Below are 18,877 nucleotides of genomic sequence, written 5' to 3' on the forward strand. Positions count from 1 at the left end.
TCCGCTCCCTGTATTTTACCCCTGCCACCTTTACAATTTGAACAGAGTATTTCAGTCAACATTGTCAAAACCTTACTCTAAGTCTGCAAATGCTAGAAACGTAGGTTTGCCTTTCCTTAATCTTTCTTCTAAGATAAGTCGTAGGGTCAGTACTGCCTCACGTGTTCCAACATTTCTACGGAATCCAAACTGATCTTCCCCGAGGTCGGCTTCTACCAGTTTTTCCATTCGTCTGTAAAGAATTCGTGTTAGTATTTTGCAGCTGTGGCTTATTAAACTGATAGTTCGGCAATTTTCACAGCTGTCAACACCTACTTTCTTTGGGATTGGAATTATTATATTCTTCTTGATGTCTGTCTGATACATCTTGATCACTAGATGGTAGAGTTCTGTTAGGCGTGGCTCTCCCAAGGCTGTCAGTAGTTCTAATGGAATATTGTCTACTCCCGGGGCCTTGTTTCGACTTAGGTCTTTCAGTGCTCTGTCAAACTCTTCACGCAGTATCATATCTCCCCATTTCATCTTCATCTACATTCTCTTCGATTTCTGTAATATTGTCCTCAAGAACATCGCCCTTGTATAGGCCCTCCTTCCACCTTTCTGCTTTCTCTTCTTTGCTTAGAACTGGGTTTCCAGCTGAGCTTTTGATATTCATGCAAGTGGTTCTCTTTTCTCCAAAGATCTCTTTAATTTTCCCGTAGGCAGGATCTATCTTACCCCTAGTGATATACGCCTCCACATCCTTACATTTGTCCTCTAGCCATCCCTGCTTAGCCATTTTGCACTTCCTGTCGATCTCATTTTTGAGACGTTTGTATTCCTTTTTGCCTGCTTCATTTACTGCATTTTTATATTTTCTCCTTTCATCAATTAAATTCAATATATCTTCTGTTACCCAAGGATTTCTATTAGCCCTCGTCTTTTTGCCTACTTGATCCTTCACTATTTCGTCTCTCAAAGCTACCCATTCTTCTTCTACTTTATTGCTTTCCTCCATTCTTGTCAATCGTTCCCTAATGCTCTCCCTGAAGACCTCTACAACCCCTGGTTCTGTCAGTTTATCTAGGTCCCATCTCCTTAAATTCCCACCTTTTTGCAGTTTCTTCAGTTTTAGTCTACAGTTCATAACCAATAGATTGTGGTCGAGTCCACATCTGCCCCTGGAAATGTCTTACAATTTAAAACCTGGTTCCTGAATCTCTGTCATACCATTATATAATCTGAGACCTTGCAGTATCTCCAGGCTTCTTCCATTATACAACCTTCTTTCATGGTTCTTGAACGAAGTGTTAGCGATGATTAAGTTATGCTCTGTGCAAAATTCTACCAGGCGGCATCCTCTTTCATTTCTTACTCCCATTCCATATTCACCTACTACGTTTCCTTCTCTTCCTTTTCCTACTATCGAGTTCCAGTCACCCATGACTATTAAATTTTCGTCTCCCTTCACTATCTGAATAATTTCTTTTATCTCATCATACATTTCATCAATCTCTTCGTCATCTGTCCATTGTATGGGTACCAGGGTAAAATAGATAGCGAAACTTTCGATATTGCTGACATGGGATACACAATTCTCGTGACACTGCACGAGCACTATAGATCACTACCCGTGACACGGGCTGCATGGTCAGTTACAGCAACAGTAACCTCATCAGCACCGCGATAGAACGTCTCTCGTTCCAGGTGCAACCCCAAGCTAACCCATGTTTAAATTTCATTATCATCATCTTTAAACCCTTTAATGACATCCGACCTCTCTTCAGACCTTCAGTCGGCGATACTTTTAATGCATCACTGTACTTGCTGCCGTTCACACAAAACAGTTTCACTAATAGCGCTCGGCCTCTTCTCGATAGCCATGCCGTTCACTCACGTTATGGCTCGTCAAATGACAGCGTGGATGTGAAACCGTCATACAAACGGTGCACAGCGCCAGATTTGCACCCGGTGGCCAAAACCATAACTTTTTTCAGCGTTAATCGGTTTCCGAATTAACGCATTAGCATATGTACCAAGTTTTGCCGCCTTACTATAATTACACCCCACACCCGCAATCCGTAAGTAGCTGAACTTTAGTTCTAACCAATCGGTATATTCCGAAAACCACCGTACAGCGCACGGTGGAGGGAACTTCGTACTAATACTGGCGATTTTCTGTGTTATGGGGCTACGAAAATAATAATTGTTCGAATGCCTCGATACGCTCCATATCCTCCCTCAGCTCAGTCTTGTAGTCCTTACACGGGAATACGAAGGAAGCAGCAGAACTGTGGCTCAGCCTTCCCCTCGAACACAGGGTCTCTGAATGTTCCCAATAGCGTTTCGCTAGAACAGCATCTCCTTTTTTCCACCGCTATTTCGCCCTTTGTCAGTTTTTGGACCTGCAGCTATTATTTCTCATTCAAGCAGCTCCGTAGTCGGCATCACGAGGATGAGTGCACACCATTCCACTCATTCCAGCAAGGAAACATCCCCCGCAGTACCGGGAATCGAACTGAGGTCCTCCAAAGGGCAGTCAGCCGCGCTGACCATTCAGCTACAGTGCTGCATAGACATCAATGAGGTCGTTTGATGAGTGAAATTGTTATAACCAGGAATAACACAATAACCTCTTCAGTCTGGTTTATTAAATCACTTTTTAACAACTATGTTAGCCAAGCGTCTAACCAGGCTCACACTCAGAAGTAATGCAGAATTAAAGTTTGGTTATACCAATGTCCGAATGTGCATGGTGGGGTGCACGTCCCGTAATTATTCCCAAGTCCAGTGAAGTTCAGTCTCTCCAAGTGAAGTCGCAAGATTTTCCGCCGAGCAGCCAGGTAACCTCGAGTGGTGCGGCGAGTCATCCACAAGCAGCTGGAACACGGCGTACTGCACTTCCCAATGAGAACTGTCGTTTGACCGGCTGGAGTGTCTGATGGGTCGTAGACCCCTATTATATTCCGAGGCCCGGGACAAGATGTCTCTTCCCTCGTGTCTGGTGTTTGGGGGTTATGGATGGGGGGATTTAATTCGTTTGAGGAGTTTTAGGATGTTGGTTGGTCAGGTCAGGGAATGGGATGTCTGAAGTCGTTTGCGGCGGCGGCCGGGTTTATATAAGGCTTGCTAGTTAATGGAGCCGTCGGCTGGGGTCGCTGTTTTCCAGGGAAAACCAATCGCAATGTTTCCTGGCGTAGCCAATTGCTGTGTGCTGACAAACGTGCGCGCGCGAAGGCGGCCAGCGATGGTAGCCGCGAGCCGCCCGGAGAAGTGCGGCCAGCGATGTATTTCTCGGCCACGTAAGGGAGCGTGCGTGTAAAGACTGCCAGCGATGGAAGCAGCGGGCCGCCCAGAGAAGTGCGGCCAGCGATGTATTTGGCGGCCGCGTACTGGAGCGCGTTGTTCGGTGTTTGTTAGAAGTGGTGTATACCACAGAAATGCTGCTTGTTCTCTACATCGAAAGAGAACCAAATTTGGTCGGCGGTTACCTTGTCGAAAATGAAGGGCGTTGCCGCGATGCTCGCATACTACCGGAGATGATGCAGACGGTCACATATTTCTGTTTAAGATAAGAAACTTTCGTTCCGAAACGATTGAACAACGTTAAGAAGCCAAACGTATACGAGTAACTCCGTAAATGGAATATCGTAACCTACGAAACGTTGTTTGTACACTGAAATAAACTGTTTCTTCATGTTCGTAATTGTTAGCACTGAATAGCAGCAAACCCGACCACTATGCAAGCGTACAAACTGAAGGGTAGGGCCGGCCGTTGTGGCCGAGCGGTTCTAGGCGATTCAGTCCGGAACCACGCGGCTACTACGGTCGTAGGTTCGGATACTGGCCTCGGGCATGGATATGTGTGGTGTCCTTAGTTAGGTTTACGTAGTTCTAAGTCTAGGGGACTGATGACCTCAGATGTTAAGTCCCATAATGCTCAGAGCCAATTGAACCATATTTTTTGAGGGGTAGGGACATAATATTCTACGACAGGGCTTTGAAGGGAACCCCGTGAGTTCGAGTTCGCGAAAGGCCAATGATGTTTACGGCATCCGACGCGCCACATACTATCTACCATGCAACCACAATATTGGCTGCTAATGGCAACAGGGGGCGGGACTGGGGGGGAGGGGGGGGGGACCCTTTGGTGAGCGCAGCGTGAGGCTACGGAGCCCAGCTGAACTGCTTAGTCGACGAGTGGTGATACAAAGCAGAGTAATGGCGACTATAAAGCAAACTCTGCATAATATAACAACATTGGCTGAAGTTGATATTTCGTCAGAATTTCACAGAATGAGACAGAAGTGGCAGGTTAAATTATTAGCGCTTCCGCAAGACGAGTCAGTGGAATTGTGGTGTCATATACGCTCGATTGTGCCGATACTGTACATGAGTAGTACAGTGATGACGATATATGCATAACAAGTGAAAGTGATATTGAAACACGAGTCGAGCAATGTAGTTCATCATCCTTGTCAGACAGGGAACCTCAAATCTCGTCTCCAGTGAAACGTAAAGGACAATCGTGTCCGAGGAGCGGGTACTACAAACACTTACGCATATGGAAGATCATTCGCAGCACAGAAAAAAAACATCACACACACACACACACACACACACACACACACACACACACACACACACACACACAAGTCCACAGAAATATGACCGTATAGTGCATAAGAAAAACTACGGATATTCAGCGAAGACAAGGAGCACTTTGTAACCTCCCCACACTAATTTAAAATCATTAAAATAAATAAATATCGTCATTCAGTGTAACCTCCCCACAAAATAAAATAAATAATATGAATATGATTCTAATTTAGTGTAACCTCAAAACAGAAAATATTAACATAAATAATGTTCACGTTTAGTGTAAGCTCAAAACAGAAAAACTCCTAAACCTCTCAACAGCAAAAATTATAATTATGTCGTTCACATTCAGTGTAACGTCCCAATAAAAAATGAATTCACTAACCTGGTAATAAAACAATGTAACTAACCGCTCAAATTGTCGCTCACTTATGACTTTTCAATAATTCACTGTGAATTTAACCTGGTAAATTTTGGACGACAGCAGTGCTGCGTCATGGCCCTGAAAGATCATTCTGAATAAAAAAAAAGGAAAAATTCTTACCTCAATGAAGTCGCCGGATATATCTGCTCTTACAATAAATTTTTCCGGCACAGCTCTGTGCAATGCTGGCCGACCTATCTGTCATTTATGAAAGGAAGCAACTGATTTTTCTATTGCAATAATCGGGATGATCATGAATGGGAGAAATTAGTAAATCCTTTAAATTGAAATGAATGGTTGTTAAAAGTTGCTTTTTATGAGGAAGATTATTATTACGAGAGTTTTAAAACATTTACATGCGACTTGAGATAACATTACTACATATGCGCGACGCTGCTTTTTACCTTATACAATAATACTCAGGCTCCGACATTGCTGCACCGCGACCTGGCCAGCCAACACGATACACCATACCAGACCAGAGCAGACTCCAGACTAGCAACAACTTACTGCTACAGCTACACAGTTCCTACTGCAGTCAACACTGCTCTCTGGTCAGAGACCTTGCATATCGCAGGCAGCGCATGAGCAATACATCGAAATTACATCTGCTCACGATGCGCAGCAAATACCGGAATAGGCCCGAAAATATGTGCATGAGAAACTTATCTCATCGTTCGGTAAGGAATTTGTTTTCAACTCCGATCAATTGGAATTTGAAGAGGAAAGGCATATGAAAGAAACCCTGGAAATTAGAGATAACAAGAGAGTTGTATCAAGATCAACTAACATCAATGTCTTAACGCATCGGTACGCATTTATGCCGACTGGATGGTAATTTTAAAGTTACGTACTACTTATGGTCCGAGAACTTAAGAGGTGCTCTGCTCCCTGCGATCCTTTCTCGTGTGCGTAATCTTTCAGGGACAATAGGGAATATTTACGTCACAGCAAGCAAGAGTGGGGAAAGGGGGCGCAAGAACTACAACTACAGTACGAGCACTGCTTTTGACCAACAGCTGGTCAAAATAACTTGGTCTTGCTAGATTCCCGGTCTGCGTGTAAAAATAAAGCTCCTTTAGCAAACTATCCTTCCTGAAAAAGAGTGTGACATTGCACTTCATATCACGCGGGACCACTAGACAAAAATGGCTCTGAGCACTATGGGACTTAACATCTATGGTCATCAGTCCCCTAGAACTTAGAACTACTTAAACCTAACTAACCTAAGGACAGCACACAACACCCAGCCATCACGAGGCAGAGAAAATCCCTGACCCCGCCGGGAATCGAACCCGGGAACCCGGGCGTGGGAAGCGAGAACGCTACCGCACGACCACGAGATGCGGGCGGACCACTAGACAAATTCAGCCTCTGGAGTGGTGTTTTTTTTTTTTTTTTTTTTTTTAAACGTGCGTATAATGTCGCACTATCTGCAGTTACGCCTTAAAGGATAGCCAGTTTCACGACTTTTTCATTGGGTGTTCACGGTGCAAGTTAATGGTTTGTTTTGAACATTTCTTGAAAGAAGGTTTCTATCGCCTTCCTGATGCACATGGTGAGTCATTAGCAGTTAACATTTTTGCTGTCGTAATTGTTAACACTTTCATATGCTTCTTACTGAACATTAAACTTGCGACTTCGCTCACAAGGAGTTCCTTGTGAGCAACATCATACCTGCATAGAAGCTGGATAACGCCGCTTTGAAGAACTACTATCAATTGACCATCTTGTGAAATTTTTGTATGTAATAAGTAAACCTACTGCAAAAAATAAATACTTTTTATCTTAGCCAACTGACCAACTGTAAATCAAAAATTTTCTCAAATTTGTTTGCAGCCTTCGGAACTGTTTCCGCATCAAATTCCCATACCTCGAACTGGGACATTTAACGTTCACCACCATCCCTGAAGTCTGTATGATCGTCATATTCGCCATCATAATCGTCATGAAAAAATTCAGCAGTTGATCTGTCGGAATAAGAACTTTCCAGCATCCGTCGGCAGAATTCCAATCGCGCAGTCCACTGTTCCCGGGTTAGACGGTGTGGCATCCAGCAACTGCTAACTTCCCGACATTAAGATTCTCGCGGAAGAACGTACGTAGGCTGTCGCAGCTAATCCTAGAAGACGACGACTGTGCCAGTAGATGCAACGAGCATACTCTTAAACCCTTTTTCCAACACGGAACACTTTTTCTAGGTATTTTTATTTTCACCCTTGAATTCATTGAAACGGCAAAAGGCCCTCCATGTTCGTGATGCAGAACTGGCAAAATGCAATCGTTTTGTCCCACATGCCAAAAGCAAAACGTCGAAATGAAATGTTCCGGGTTAAGTTTGATTGCTTACGATTGAATACAGCTCTACACATGTTGAAGCTTAAAATTTTCCAAACTTTCAGAGAGGTATTGCTGGGCTGACTTGAATTGTAAGTGAATTTTCGCAGTAGAGAGACGGTATCGATTAGTCTAGCAGAATGCACGCGTCACACGGTGCAGCTACTGCAGCGGCGGCAAGCGGAAGTCTCAAAGGTTCGACACCGAAGGTACAACTTGGGTCCCATCGCCCATAGAGATGCATGATTAACGTAAAGGACTAGCTTTCAAGTTTCATATCCAAATCCAGCATGTCAAATTGAGTTCTTCAAACTTTAACTCCCATACTTCCTTCGAAGAGGCCCCGATCGATTTCCTTTACTATCATTATCCAACTGAACTAATTGTTACATATTCATTCCCATGCCTATCCATGTAAGTCTTTCTATCAAACCTTCAACTATGGTTTCCAAAAAAAAAATGGCTCTGAGCACTATCGGACTTAACTTCTGAGGTCATCAGTCCCCTAGAACTTAGAACTACTTAAGCCTAACTAACCTAAGGACATCACACACATCCATGGCCGAGGCAGGATTCTAACCTGCGACCGTAGCGGTCGCGCGGTTCTAGACTGTAGCGCCTAGAACCGCTCGGCCACCACGGCCGGCCTATGGTTTTCAGTATGAATACGTGACGTGATGTGCGCTCAGCTATTCTCTCTTCGATTAATTATGCTCCCTATTAGGTTTTTTCCCGTCTATTCGTTGCAGGATGTCTTTTTGTCTCGTCTATCATTCCATCAGATCTTCAACAGTCTCCAGTAACACTGTGTGTCAAGGACATCAAATCGTTTCATTTCTGGCACCAATTCATATGGCCGCGTTGGAAGCCCGTGGATTCCTAGAAAGGCCAATTTTACGCTCCTTTGCAGTCTCGTTGCAGTTGTTGGATCTCTGTACTTCACGCTTTATGCGATGTCGATGTACTTGGATTACGGTTTCCCGACGGTTTCGATGTACACACACAAGTGTTCCACCCTTGACTGTCCTGAGTATCTACATCTATAGCTTCACGTTTCCTCTGCAAACCACTGAAGTGCATGGCAAAGGGCCCTCCAATTTAACCACCCATTAGACTTTCTTCCTGTGCCACTCGCATTTCGGGTGCGGGAAGAATGACTGCTTGAATGCCTCGTAAGCCCTGTAATTAGTCGGATATTGTGTTCGCAGTCCCTGCAAGAATGATCGGTAGGTGTTCCAATATTAAGTGAACATACTACGAATGGAAACTTTGCAAATACGCTTTCGCAAGTTAGATTATGTTCATCTTCAAGTGTGTGCCAGTTTAGCTTTTTCAAAAACTCCGCGACGCTAACCCCAACTGGCGCAAACTAAACTTTGACCACTCATGTTGCCCGTCGTTGTATATGACCAGTACCTCCTGTTGGTCCTATCAAGTTTGGGCCCCTTACGTTGAAGACATATTCTACGATGTTTCGCAATGGGTGTTTTGTAAGCAATCTCCTTTCTAGACCTATGCATCACTGAATTTCATTTTCCTACAAACTGTTGCAACCGAGTATTTTTATAAGTTAACTAATGCCAGTGGTGATTTGGTGACATTGTAGGCGTAGTTCCTGCGTTATGTGAAGTGCACTGTTTTACATTTCTGACCAATGAAAGCAAGTTGCCAATCTTTGTACCACTTTCAAGCTCTGACTAAATTTTTGTCTAGCTTTATTCAGACAGCACTCCATAATAGAAAAATGCATCATCTGTAAAAAGTCATCAAGTTACTACTAATACTGTCTGCTAGATCATTAATACCCAACATTAACAATAACAACATAAAAATATCTCCCTTAGGCACTTTTAAAGTTTCTTCTACATCGTCAATGACCCCCATTGAATATAACACGCTGCATCCTCTCTACTAACAAATGATGTATCTATTCACAAATTTAGTTTTATATCTCGTATTGTCATAATATCTACACTAATAATAAAACTGTAAAGCCGTCGTGTTTGACTGTTTGAACTAGCTAATCTCCAACACTACTAGACGAATTTTCATGGGGTTTTTCGCAGGTGACATGACTGTAGCTTCGGACCACAGGGGCTTTATTTCATAAAAAAACACAGAAAAGTAAGATATCTTAATTTGAAGTTCTGTCTAAAATAGTCTGCTCAGTTTAGTAGTTCGCGTATTTAATTACGGCCTAGTACTCCAAAGAAATGATAGGTGGCGCTGTTAGTATCGTAGTACACCACACAAGAACCAATTGAAGGCGCCATTAGTTTTTGTTAACTCCGTGACGGAAGTATTTTCTGAAGTTTACATCAGTGACAGAATTAAGCAATGCAGTCTTACTTTTACGAATACAAACTAACATTGAACTTACTTGGCTAGAATATAGGGATTTACTGATTTCGCTCTGTGTATTAAGAACTTAACGATACTACTTGGCTTCTATCGAAAAGCATTTATTTATATTCTTTGATAGGAGAAACGAATTTATTACGTTTGCGTTTGATTTGGCTGCCCAATCATTACATTATGATTTCGTTTTCTTTACGAATTAAAATGCCTAGGAAACTGTCCAGTCTTTCTAAATACACAAGGGCTAAAAGATGGAGGACAACGCTGTATCAAGAATCCTATGAAGGTCGTGAGGCGAGGTTTGCTGCGGCTCGAAAACATCACGCTTTAACTTATTCTTTGCTTTAACTTACTCTTTGGAAACTCCTTCAAAAGCGTCATTAATTATCACGCTCCTCAGAACCCTTCAGTCACAGAGGCTTAAAGTTACTTCTCTCCAACGTATCATACAAGCGGAAATTTTTACGGGAAGTGGCACAGACGACCGAGTTTTTATAACCCGGATACTACTTATTCCTAACAATTTACCACTTCGCTTTACACGTGCACAGTTCCCGGTGAGCTTTTGTTATGTCATGACCATAGACATAGCAGAAGCCCAGCTGCTGTGTGTTACGGGCGTGGAACTTAAAGAAACAAACAAACTGTTCATGTCCCCAATCATATTAGGTCGAATTTTTTTATACAAAGAAGCATTATAACCCAAAAATAAATTCCATGTGTGTGTCGTCTTGGGCACAGCTATAAATAAGTACCAGACAAAGTTAATGTGGTGCCGAGTTAAATGCTTTTCGGAAAGCAATAATTAATACATGCATCGTTCTTGATCCATGGCTTTCATGGCAACATGTGACAGAAGTGCCAGTCGGATTTGGTGTGACCTTAGGTTTCTGAACCTATGCTGGTCATCAGTACGATCACACATACACATATTACGTGTCTACTTTTTGATTTAATGATAATATCACATGGTTAGAACTAGATATACACAATTGCGAAGCATTATTACAATAGCCAATGCAGTGCTAAGGGAGTCGCCTGCAACAGGCGCAGCAGTCGGAATCATAGTCAGCTACACTTGAATTAAAATAACTTTTGCGACTGATGTTTCAGCGAGTCGAATGGGAGGAGAAAGCCGCCTGCCAATCATTTTCGAGTAACAGGCCCTTGCAGTGTTGCCTGTTTTGTGAACACACAGAGAGCCTTGTCAATTGTGACCGGTTACATGCCGTCAACAATGCTCCCTGCCACTGCAATCTGTCTATGACAAAATCATATTATTCGAGCTGTAATACGTCCTTACGAAAAACTGTAGCCTTGCTCTATGCGGAGATTTTTTATAGCTGTAAGTAGTAGTGGATTCACATAGATAACACGACGGTCGAGATGGTCCAACAGGTGTTTAAATGGGTTAAGATCCTGGGATATGCTCGGGTTGGGGAAATATTTTGACATGAATATCGTTTTTCTGCAGTAACTTGCTCTGTATTGATGGCAGATAGCTTCCTATCCAGGAAAGCACAATCTTCATCTCCGAAGGAGGATTCGTGATAAAATTGGACAAGAATGTCGACCACATGATTAATGACCTTGAGAATGTTTCATTACTGTTTCTTTTTCGACATTTCTCGAAAACAAGCCGATGTCAATTCGATCTACAGCACATAAAACTTAGTTTATGAGAGTAGGCTACCGGCTGAAAAACAGGTCTTATCAATTTGCGGTAATAACGGCCATGTTCAATTTTTTCTGTCAATATGAAAACTGTGCTGGTCTTCCACAACAGTTTTGCTAGTCTGTGAAAGATACGGTGATTTAATATAATGCCAATGATAGTATCACATCGTTAGAACTAGATACATACAATTGCGAAGCGAAAAGTTTGAAAACTTCAGTGTTTTGGTAATACTGCCCTTTTTGGACCAAATATGAAAAAAACTGATAATACCTACTTCACCAACGTGCATAGCGTGAAATACATGGTCCAGTCATATTAATGTGACCAGCACCTATGTTCGACCAGAACGTGCAATGACCACTCACAGACAGCAGGTGGCAGCACTAGCGGCATAAAAAGCGCGTGTTTGTGTGTGTGGGGGGGCCGGGCGGCGCCGAAAAAAGTGCAGTTGTTGTAATGCGAAAACAGAGCTATTTATGTGGCGTCCAAACGGCGTGACCATTAGCTTTCGTGCCAAGGGTTGAAGCATTTCCAAAACACGCTAAATTTTTGAAATGTTCGCGTGCCGCCGTGGTTAAAGTATACCGTGTATGGCAAAACGCTACTATCCAAAACCGGCACCGAGGCAACAGTGGTGCAACCTAGGGCAACAGATGAGATGGGCGAACGACGGCTGCAGAGATGTGTACGGACGAATAGACGTGCGTCTGTTGAGCAACTAACCGCCGCAAGAAGCAAGGGGGGGCTATCAACGGTGTCTCCTCAATGACCGTTAAGCCAATCTGAAAGCGAACACCTTGCGATCAGGAGGGAGCTTTATGGTCTGGGGAATCTTTTCGTGGCATGCCCTAGTTGATCTCGGCATTCTGGAAGGCACAGTAGATCAACGCAAGTATCTATCCTTGGGACCATGTCCACCCTTACGTGCAATTTGTTTCTCCTTGGCACGGAGCTTGTATCATCAGGACAATGCAACGTGTCAACAGCTCGCAGTGTACGTGTGTGGTTCGTAGAGCACCAGGATGAGTTTAACATACCTCCCTGGGCCCCACACTCCACAGACTTGAATCGAATCGAGATGTGTAACCACCTCGCTCAGGCTGTTCGCGCCATGATTCTCAACCGAGAAACCTAGCGTACTTTGCCATGGCAGTGAAGTAGGCATGGCTTCACATCGCTGTCGGTAACTCCCAGAAACTGAAGCTCTTCCTGCACGTCTCGCGCTGCAGATGGTCACATAAATGCGACCGGACAGTGTATGTCATGAGCTAACACGGTGCAGAATCATACCCAAAAGAAGCCTATAATAATGACATAATTAGATCCATAAAGGCCTTCGGTGTAAACAGCCAAGACCCATACATACCTGCCTAGAAGCACAGATTGCAGCAAATCTACACCGTCAACTTTTTGATCTGAAACACTTACCTGCCCATGAATGTTGGAGCTGACGAAGACTGCGATGGGATCGGGCCATGGGATGCTGACGTACTGGTTCCACCAGCGTTGCATCACGATGCTCACATAGAACCCCAGCACGAACGACAGTGGGATCAGATCGTTGAAAGTTTCGCAATATTGCGTTATGTTCTCGAAAATTCTGCAAAGATAACAAAGTATGTTGCGAACTTGAAACAATTGTACAAATACACAGCCTATAATATATCGAATAAATATGCTGAAACAAAGAACAGATAGATGGACTAGGCATAAAATAAAGTCGTGTTTCAGGGGGTAACCAGGCAAAAGAAGGAAACCTCTTAAGGATTTGGCTTCACAAAAAAGCCAGCAAATGAAAAGTTATAAGTCAAGTCCTGGAAATACCGCTCATTCACTCTAAACATAAATCAAAATAATGTACACACCTTATAAATGGTTAGATTGGAGCTCCAGGGGCAAAATCCGGATGGCAGCCCATAGGTAAAGGATCAAAAATCTCTTAGCAACGTACATCACAAAGAGCACGATAAATGTGTAATAGAATTAAAAGACATTCTGTCATATACCATGAGATGCAAGTAAAACTTTTTAATTGCAAGACTGGCATTTGGGCATATGGCCCATCATGAGTACCATATACACTGAAACTGAAACATTATGACCATTATACAGAATTACACTGGAAGCAGTAGGGCAAACTATGCATGGTTGATTCAAGACGGCGGATCCAAAATGGCAGTGAGAAATACGGCAACATTGCAATGACATCATGGTGGAAAGTCCAAAGTTTGGCGGGAAAATAAGTCAATTGGACTACCTCCACTAACCTGACCCCCTCCTCTCATCCCCCAGAAAATGGCGGGAAGTTCAAATTTTGTTGGAAAAAGGTCACTTAGGCTACTTCCACTAATGTAAGAAAATGGCGGGAAAATAGGTCACTTGGGCTACCTCCAATAACCCAAGTCATCTGACTGCCACCTCTTCCCAGGAATTTGCGGGAAAAGGACTCAGCCTATGCTCGGCTGCTGGATAGGATGGACATAAGTATTTTGCATGCAGTGTTTATTTAAACAATTTGAGGCAGTAGTTCTATTTAACCATGAGGTCTGGAGTCCAAATAACCTAGTACACAGTACTGCCACCAGAGGGCGCTGTTGTCCTTTCCGTGACGTATTCCAATATGACGGTCGGCGGGGGGGGGGGGGGGGGGGGGGAGAGAAATGACGGGAAAAGGACTCAGCCTGTGCTGGGCTCATGGAGCGAGGAAGAAGTGTACTTTATTTATTTTGGAACAATTTATTTACGGATGGATTTCACATAGTTCATTTATTACACTGATACAAAACACTCGCCCTGACATGCTTGGGGTCACACTACATAGCCTACAGACCTGCAAACTACTGGTAAATTATCGAAATAATGCAGTACACTGATGTACAGATACGCAAACAACTCTTAAATTACCGAAATAATGCATTTCACACCCTACAGAGCTGCAAACTCTCGTAGATCGCCGAAATAATGCATGTAAAACGCTCTGCAGACACGCTTGCTAATTGTAAGCTGCTGAAATAACGCAGTACATAGCCTACACACCTGCAAACAACTCATGAATCACCGAAATAACTCAGTACACGAAAACAACTCGTAAATTGTCAAAAAATAATGCATGTAGAAGGCTCTGCAAACACGCTCACAACGCGTAAACAGCCGAAAATAATGCAGTGCACAAACACTCATAGCACATAAAAACACTTTCGAACTATCGTCAACTGCAATGTATCAGACGCTCCAACGTGTGCACACGCCGACGCCGCTGCAAGCCACCATCGGACAGACGAATACAGGGGCGCAAGCTATTGCTCTCAGGCTGCTACTGCATACAGCCGGTAGGTGCAAGTCGTGTCTATTTTCGGGTATACAGTTAAAATTCTCCGAGTGTTATACTGAGATCACATGTTTATGTAAATAAGAGCCAAGTCACCCTCTGGACGCACATGTGTTTACTGTTACTGGTGCAATGCTTCTCTGCCTGCGGACCTAATCGCCGAGCGACTCACCCTCGCAGATGCAGCTAAAAGATCTCAATGCTATATTAATGTCACCAGTCGTGGTATAGAAATCTGTTGCAATGCTTCCCAGAATAGCATAGGGCGCATTGTTCCTAGCAATCCTAACAGGACATGTGAGACGCCTCTAGCTGCACACGTTTACTGTGACTGGCATCTACCTACAAGACCAATGTCAAGTGAGAGATTTCTGCATAGCAGCTCACCTGTGCAGGCGCAGCTAAAAGGTTCTAAACATTATACTGATGACGCATGCCTATGTAAATAAAAGTGAAGTCTACCTCTTGGAAATAGTAAAGTGCTGCAGAAATAGTTAATGGTCACTTTTGTAGGAGCTTTCGTGATGTCTTAGCTTATCTGTACAGAAATACTGGTCCTAACAGGAGCTGTTTACGAAAATAGCCCAGAATAACACCGATTGCATTCTTCCTGATGGTCCTAACGAGGCACGCCGTCTGTCACGTATTACCCTACCTGGAAATCACGACAGTCTGCTTTCAACATACATCTCAGAAACTGTAAACATTCTCGCCACTATGTAGATGCTACTATGTCCCAGCACAAAGGATGTCTTTGGAATGAATGGAGCATTCTGATCGGCTCTTACTGAATTGATCCGCCAAATTTCTGATGCTGTCAGTTTCCTCCTTTTTCTTGCTTTCTGCAGGCAAGACTTTCAGCAGCAAAACTATTTTGTACAGATCGCCATATTGCAGTGACAGTTAAACCCTGAAAATGTGACCTACAGATCATCAACTACAGAAAGACACTTGCTCAATTACGCTGCTCTACCACTGAGAACGGAAGCTTGAATATTAGAGCATGGAACCGATCTCCAACCCGGCAATATAACACCCCGTACCGTGCTGATGTAATAAACATACAATTCTTATCCTGTGCCATACAAAATCGTCCCTTTTGCATCATTATATAGCTACCGACCGCCAGAAACTTGTACATATACTGTGAAGACAGGTAACATAACCACATGCACCGTAGGTATACTCCTCGCAGCACTAGATATTTCCCGCAAGATCAGGCTGTCATCCACCGCGGTCAACGGTCACAAGTCATCCGCTCCCAACACGTGACCAGAGGGCACTCAGCGGACCGAAGTCACTCTCAGAACTGTTGTACAAAGTCGGGCTCATTTCCCCTCCGCACAAAGCTGTTACTGTTGCTGGTCCTGACATACATGCTTGCTTGCCCGCTTTCTACACTCCTTTCCAGACTCTGGGATTACAAGACCACATGCATATTCACATGTTTTGCCACAATATTATACCATTTACAGGATACTTCTCGATATCAACCACACAGCAATATCACTCGCACAGTATAATTCTGAAGATATAGACTGGAAATTATTTCTCTAGAAACTCGAAACTTTAACAAGGTGGAGCATGCTGTGAACCACAAAGTAACTAGAAACTTATTCCATCTGCGAAGACCTTTATGTGAGAACTCGAGGGGGAAAAAAAAAAAGAAAAAAAAATTAGAGAAACCAATATTTCCCCTCACGAATACTGATGTCGGTGATTTAACACATTCCAAATCATTCTTATAATTCACAAAGTCAACTAAGGTGTTTCTCATGTCTAGGGAGCCAGCAATCGAGTCTTCCAGCCATCTTTCACCTGCTAGATGCACACACCACAATCAATGTTCCCTCAACTAAATAAAAGCATGAAAATGTGCAGAGGCAGTCAACCAGACAATTTACATGGGAGGGAATAATGGTCAAGCACAAACACACCTCCATATTGAATCTTCTCAAATTTCCATGCGGTCACGTAAGCTGTCCAACACATACTAAGTATTAGTTCGCTATTCGGCCGTCTAGAGGACGACATGCTTAAGTCAGTTACATTCCTGCAACCCAACAAGCCTCTCCATTCAGACAGCTTGTACCGTTAGCCGGAAACGTGAAACACTCCCGCCACAGGTCACCGGCGCTGCACACCAAGTAGACATAGGCGGAATCATCCTAGAAACCTGGCCACATATATATTTTATCACTGTGCTTACAATTAAATATTACGATCGCAGTCTCATTTGGACGACACTTGCCAATGAGCGAAGTATCAGAAATACACCTTGTTGACAGCTGTGTCTCTGGAAACAGAAATACCTACACCATTCTTACGACTTGACATCCTCTTCCCTTTGCTGTCACAGTATTCCATGTCAAATCAGTACCTTCGTTATGACTGGACATATCCTTTGCACATGTCGGAAAACACACACACACACACACACACACACACACACACACACTCTTCTCTCTCTCTCTCTCTCTCTCTCTCTCTCTCTCTCTAAGCCTGATGCACAAGGCGAACCTATCATGCATCTGCTACTGAGTATAATACTTGGCCAATAACTGATTGCCAGCGATACGAAATAATACTGACCAAAAACCAGCGATGGGTGGACATGTCTAATAAGCTTTCCTTGCGAGTGGTACCACTGTGTCTTAGGAAGAGAGGCGTAATCGTCTTACAAACCACCATATGTTAAAAAACCATGATCACAATGACCATATTATTATCAGAAGCACTCTTGGTTCTACAGGGACACACAAGTATCCATGTTAAAAGCTATTCCAGCTTTATAAATCGAGGTATCGCATTACCTCCGCACGAAGTGGTTTTTTCACACAAATACTGCGACACTGAATATAGATGGTGATCGTTGGAGTGTACATTATCAGACCAACAGTGCGGTTACATGTAGCCGACAATGCAACCTTGTGAAAAATTCACTGAATTTAGAAAGTGATTCGGCCAAGATATGTGGTACGAAACCGCCCTCTTACCACTGCTAGATATTTCTCCAGTATTTGTAACGTATTCTGTCTAGATGCCATGTCAGAGGTTCTGTGATATATCCACTGGGTTATATGCAAAGGTTGATTCAGAAGGATCACAAACAGTAGACGGTGTGCTGATTGAGGTCATAAGAAATGTACACTAGCTTTTCAGATCTCTAGTGTTATACTCTCCAGTAGAAATGCTGTCTGGTATTTGGACTCAAGTCTTTCCATTCAACCACATACCTGTGTTGGATCCTATGGAGAAATCCTTTAATGATTACAGCCACTAGTGAATCATATTTATGGCACACTCATATCCTGAACGAGTCACCTTATTCGAACCTATCAGCTACAGTAAAATTTTAGGTAGTCCCTATGCCTCTTGCAACTATGCCATTTCTGCAGCTTTGCGCATGTGATCGTTCAAATTTAAGTAGGAACTGAGCAGAAGTCTGAGAGAGCTGTATCTACTACCTTCTGCAACCCGTGTAGAAACAGAGCGACCTGAGTTAGTGTGACTATACCGTGTTTTGACCATTTGGTGGAAATGGGAACATGTTGTCGTATCTCCGCAACAATGTACGATGTGATAGGTCAGCACCAAACGAAGCCTGGTCCTGCAACAGGAGGTAGTATAAAAGACAGTATGGGAATGGGGGGGAGGGGGTGGGGAAGGACGAGGATTTTGCTTCTGCATTGTGGTTCGTCCCCAAACTACATACAAGTGGCCCATTCACTTCTGTCATCCCAACGTGCTATCTTCGTTATTCTGTACCATCCAACAGAGAAAAATCACGAACTATAAAAGCTCCACAACTTCATCCAACAGAGAACTCAATAAGATTTTTACCGCATCTCTCCCCCCCAATGCATCAAAAACAAATACCGTCAGCATGCCGGCATCGAGCACATGTGACGATCCTATTAAATATACAGCCATTGATCCAGTGCACGGACCAGTGTAAAGTTGCATCGCCTGTACTATAGGAGGATAACCGTATCCCAAAAACTATACTATAAGTCGAAGAGACCCTACCTGTGACCCTGTGTCATTGTGACAGCATTGTTTGAATTATTGTTTGAAACATTGTTTTTTTTTTTTTCTGCTGTAACATGCTTTGTACACTGCCATACATTTTGTTTCTTTCACCACGACTCTGAGGTCCGTGTCAGGTACTAAA

The 18,877-nt window shown here is 43.3% G+C and overlaps 1 protein-coding gene across 4 annotated transcripts in view; it reads right to left on the reverse strand.

The window, feature by feature from the left end:
* The window catches only part of LOC126252900 (bestrophin-2-like), a 467,283-nt gene that overhangs the window by 41,182 nt on the left and 407,224 nt on the right, over positions 1–18,877 (reverse strand). For all 4 annotated transcript variants that reach the window (XM_049953873.1, XM_049953871.1, XM_049953870.1 and 1 more), the window contains one exon: positions 12,804–12,975. In XM_049953873.1, the coding sequence (XP_049809830.1) occupies positions 12,804–12,975 (172 nt within the window). The remainder of the gene's footprint in view (positions 1–12,803; positions 12,976–18,877) is intronic.

The sequence above is a fragment of the Schistocerca nitens genome, chromosome 4 (assembly GCF_023898315.1).
Source record: "Schistocerca nitens isolate TAMUIC-IGC-003100 chromosome 4, iqSchNite1.1, whole genome shotgun sequence".
NCBI classification, from domain to species: Eukaryota; Metazoa; Arthropoda; class Insecta; order Orthoptera; family Acrididae; genus Schistocerca; species Schistocerca nitens.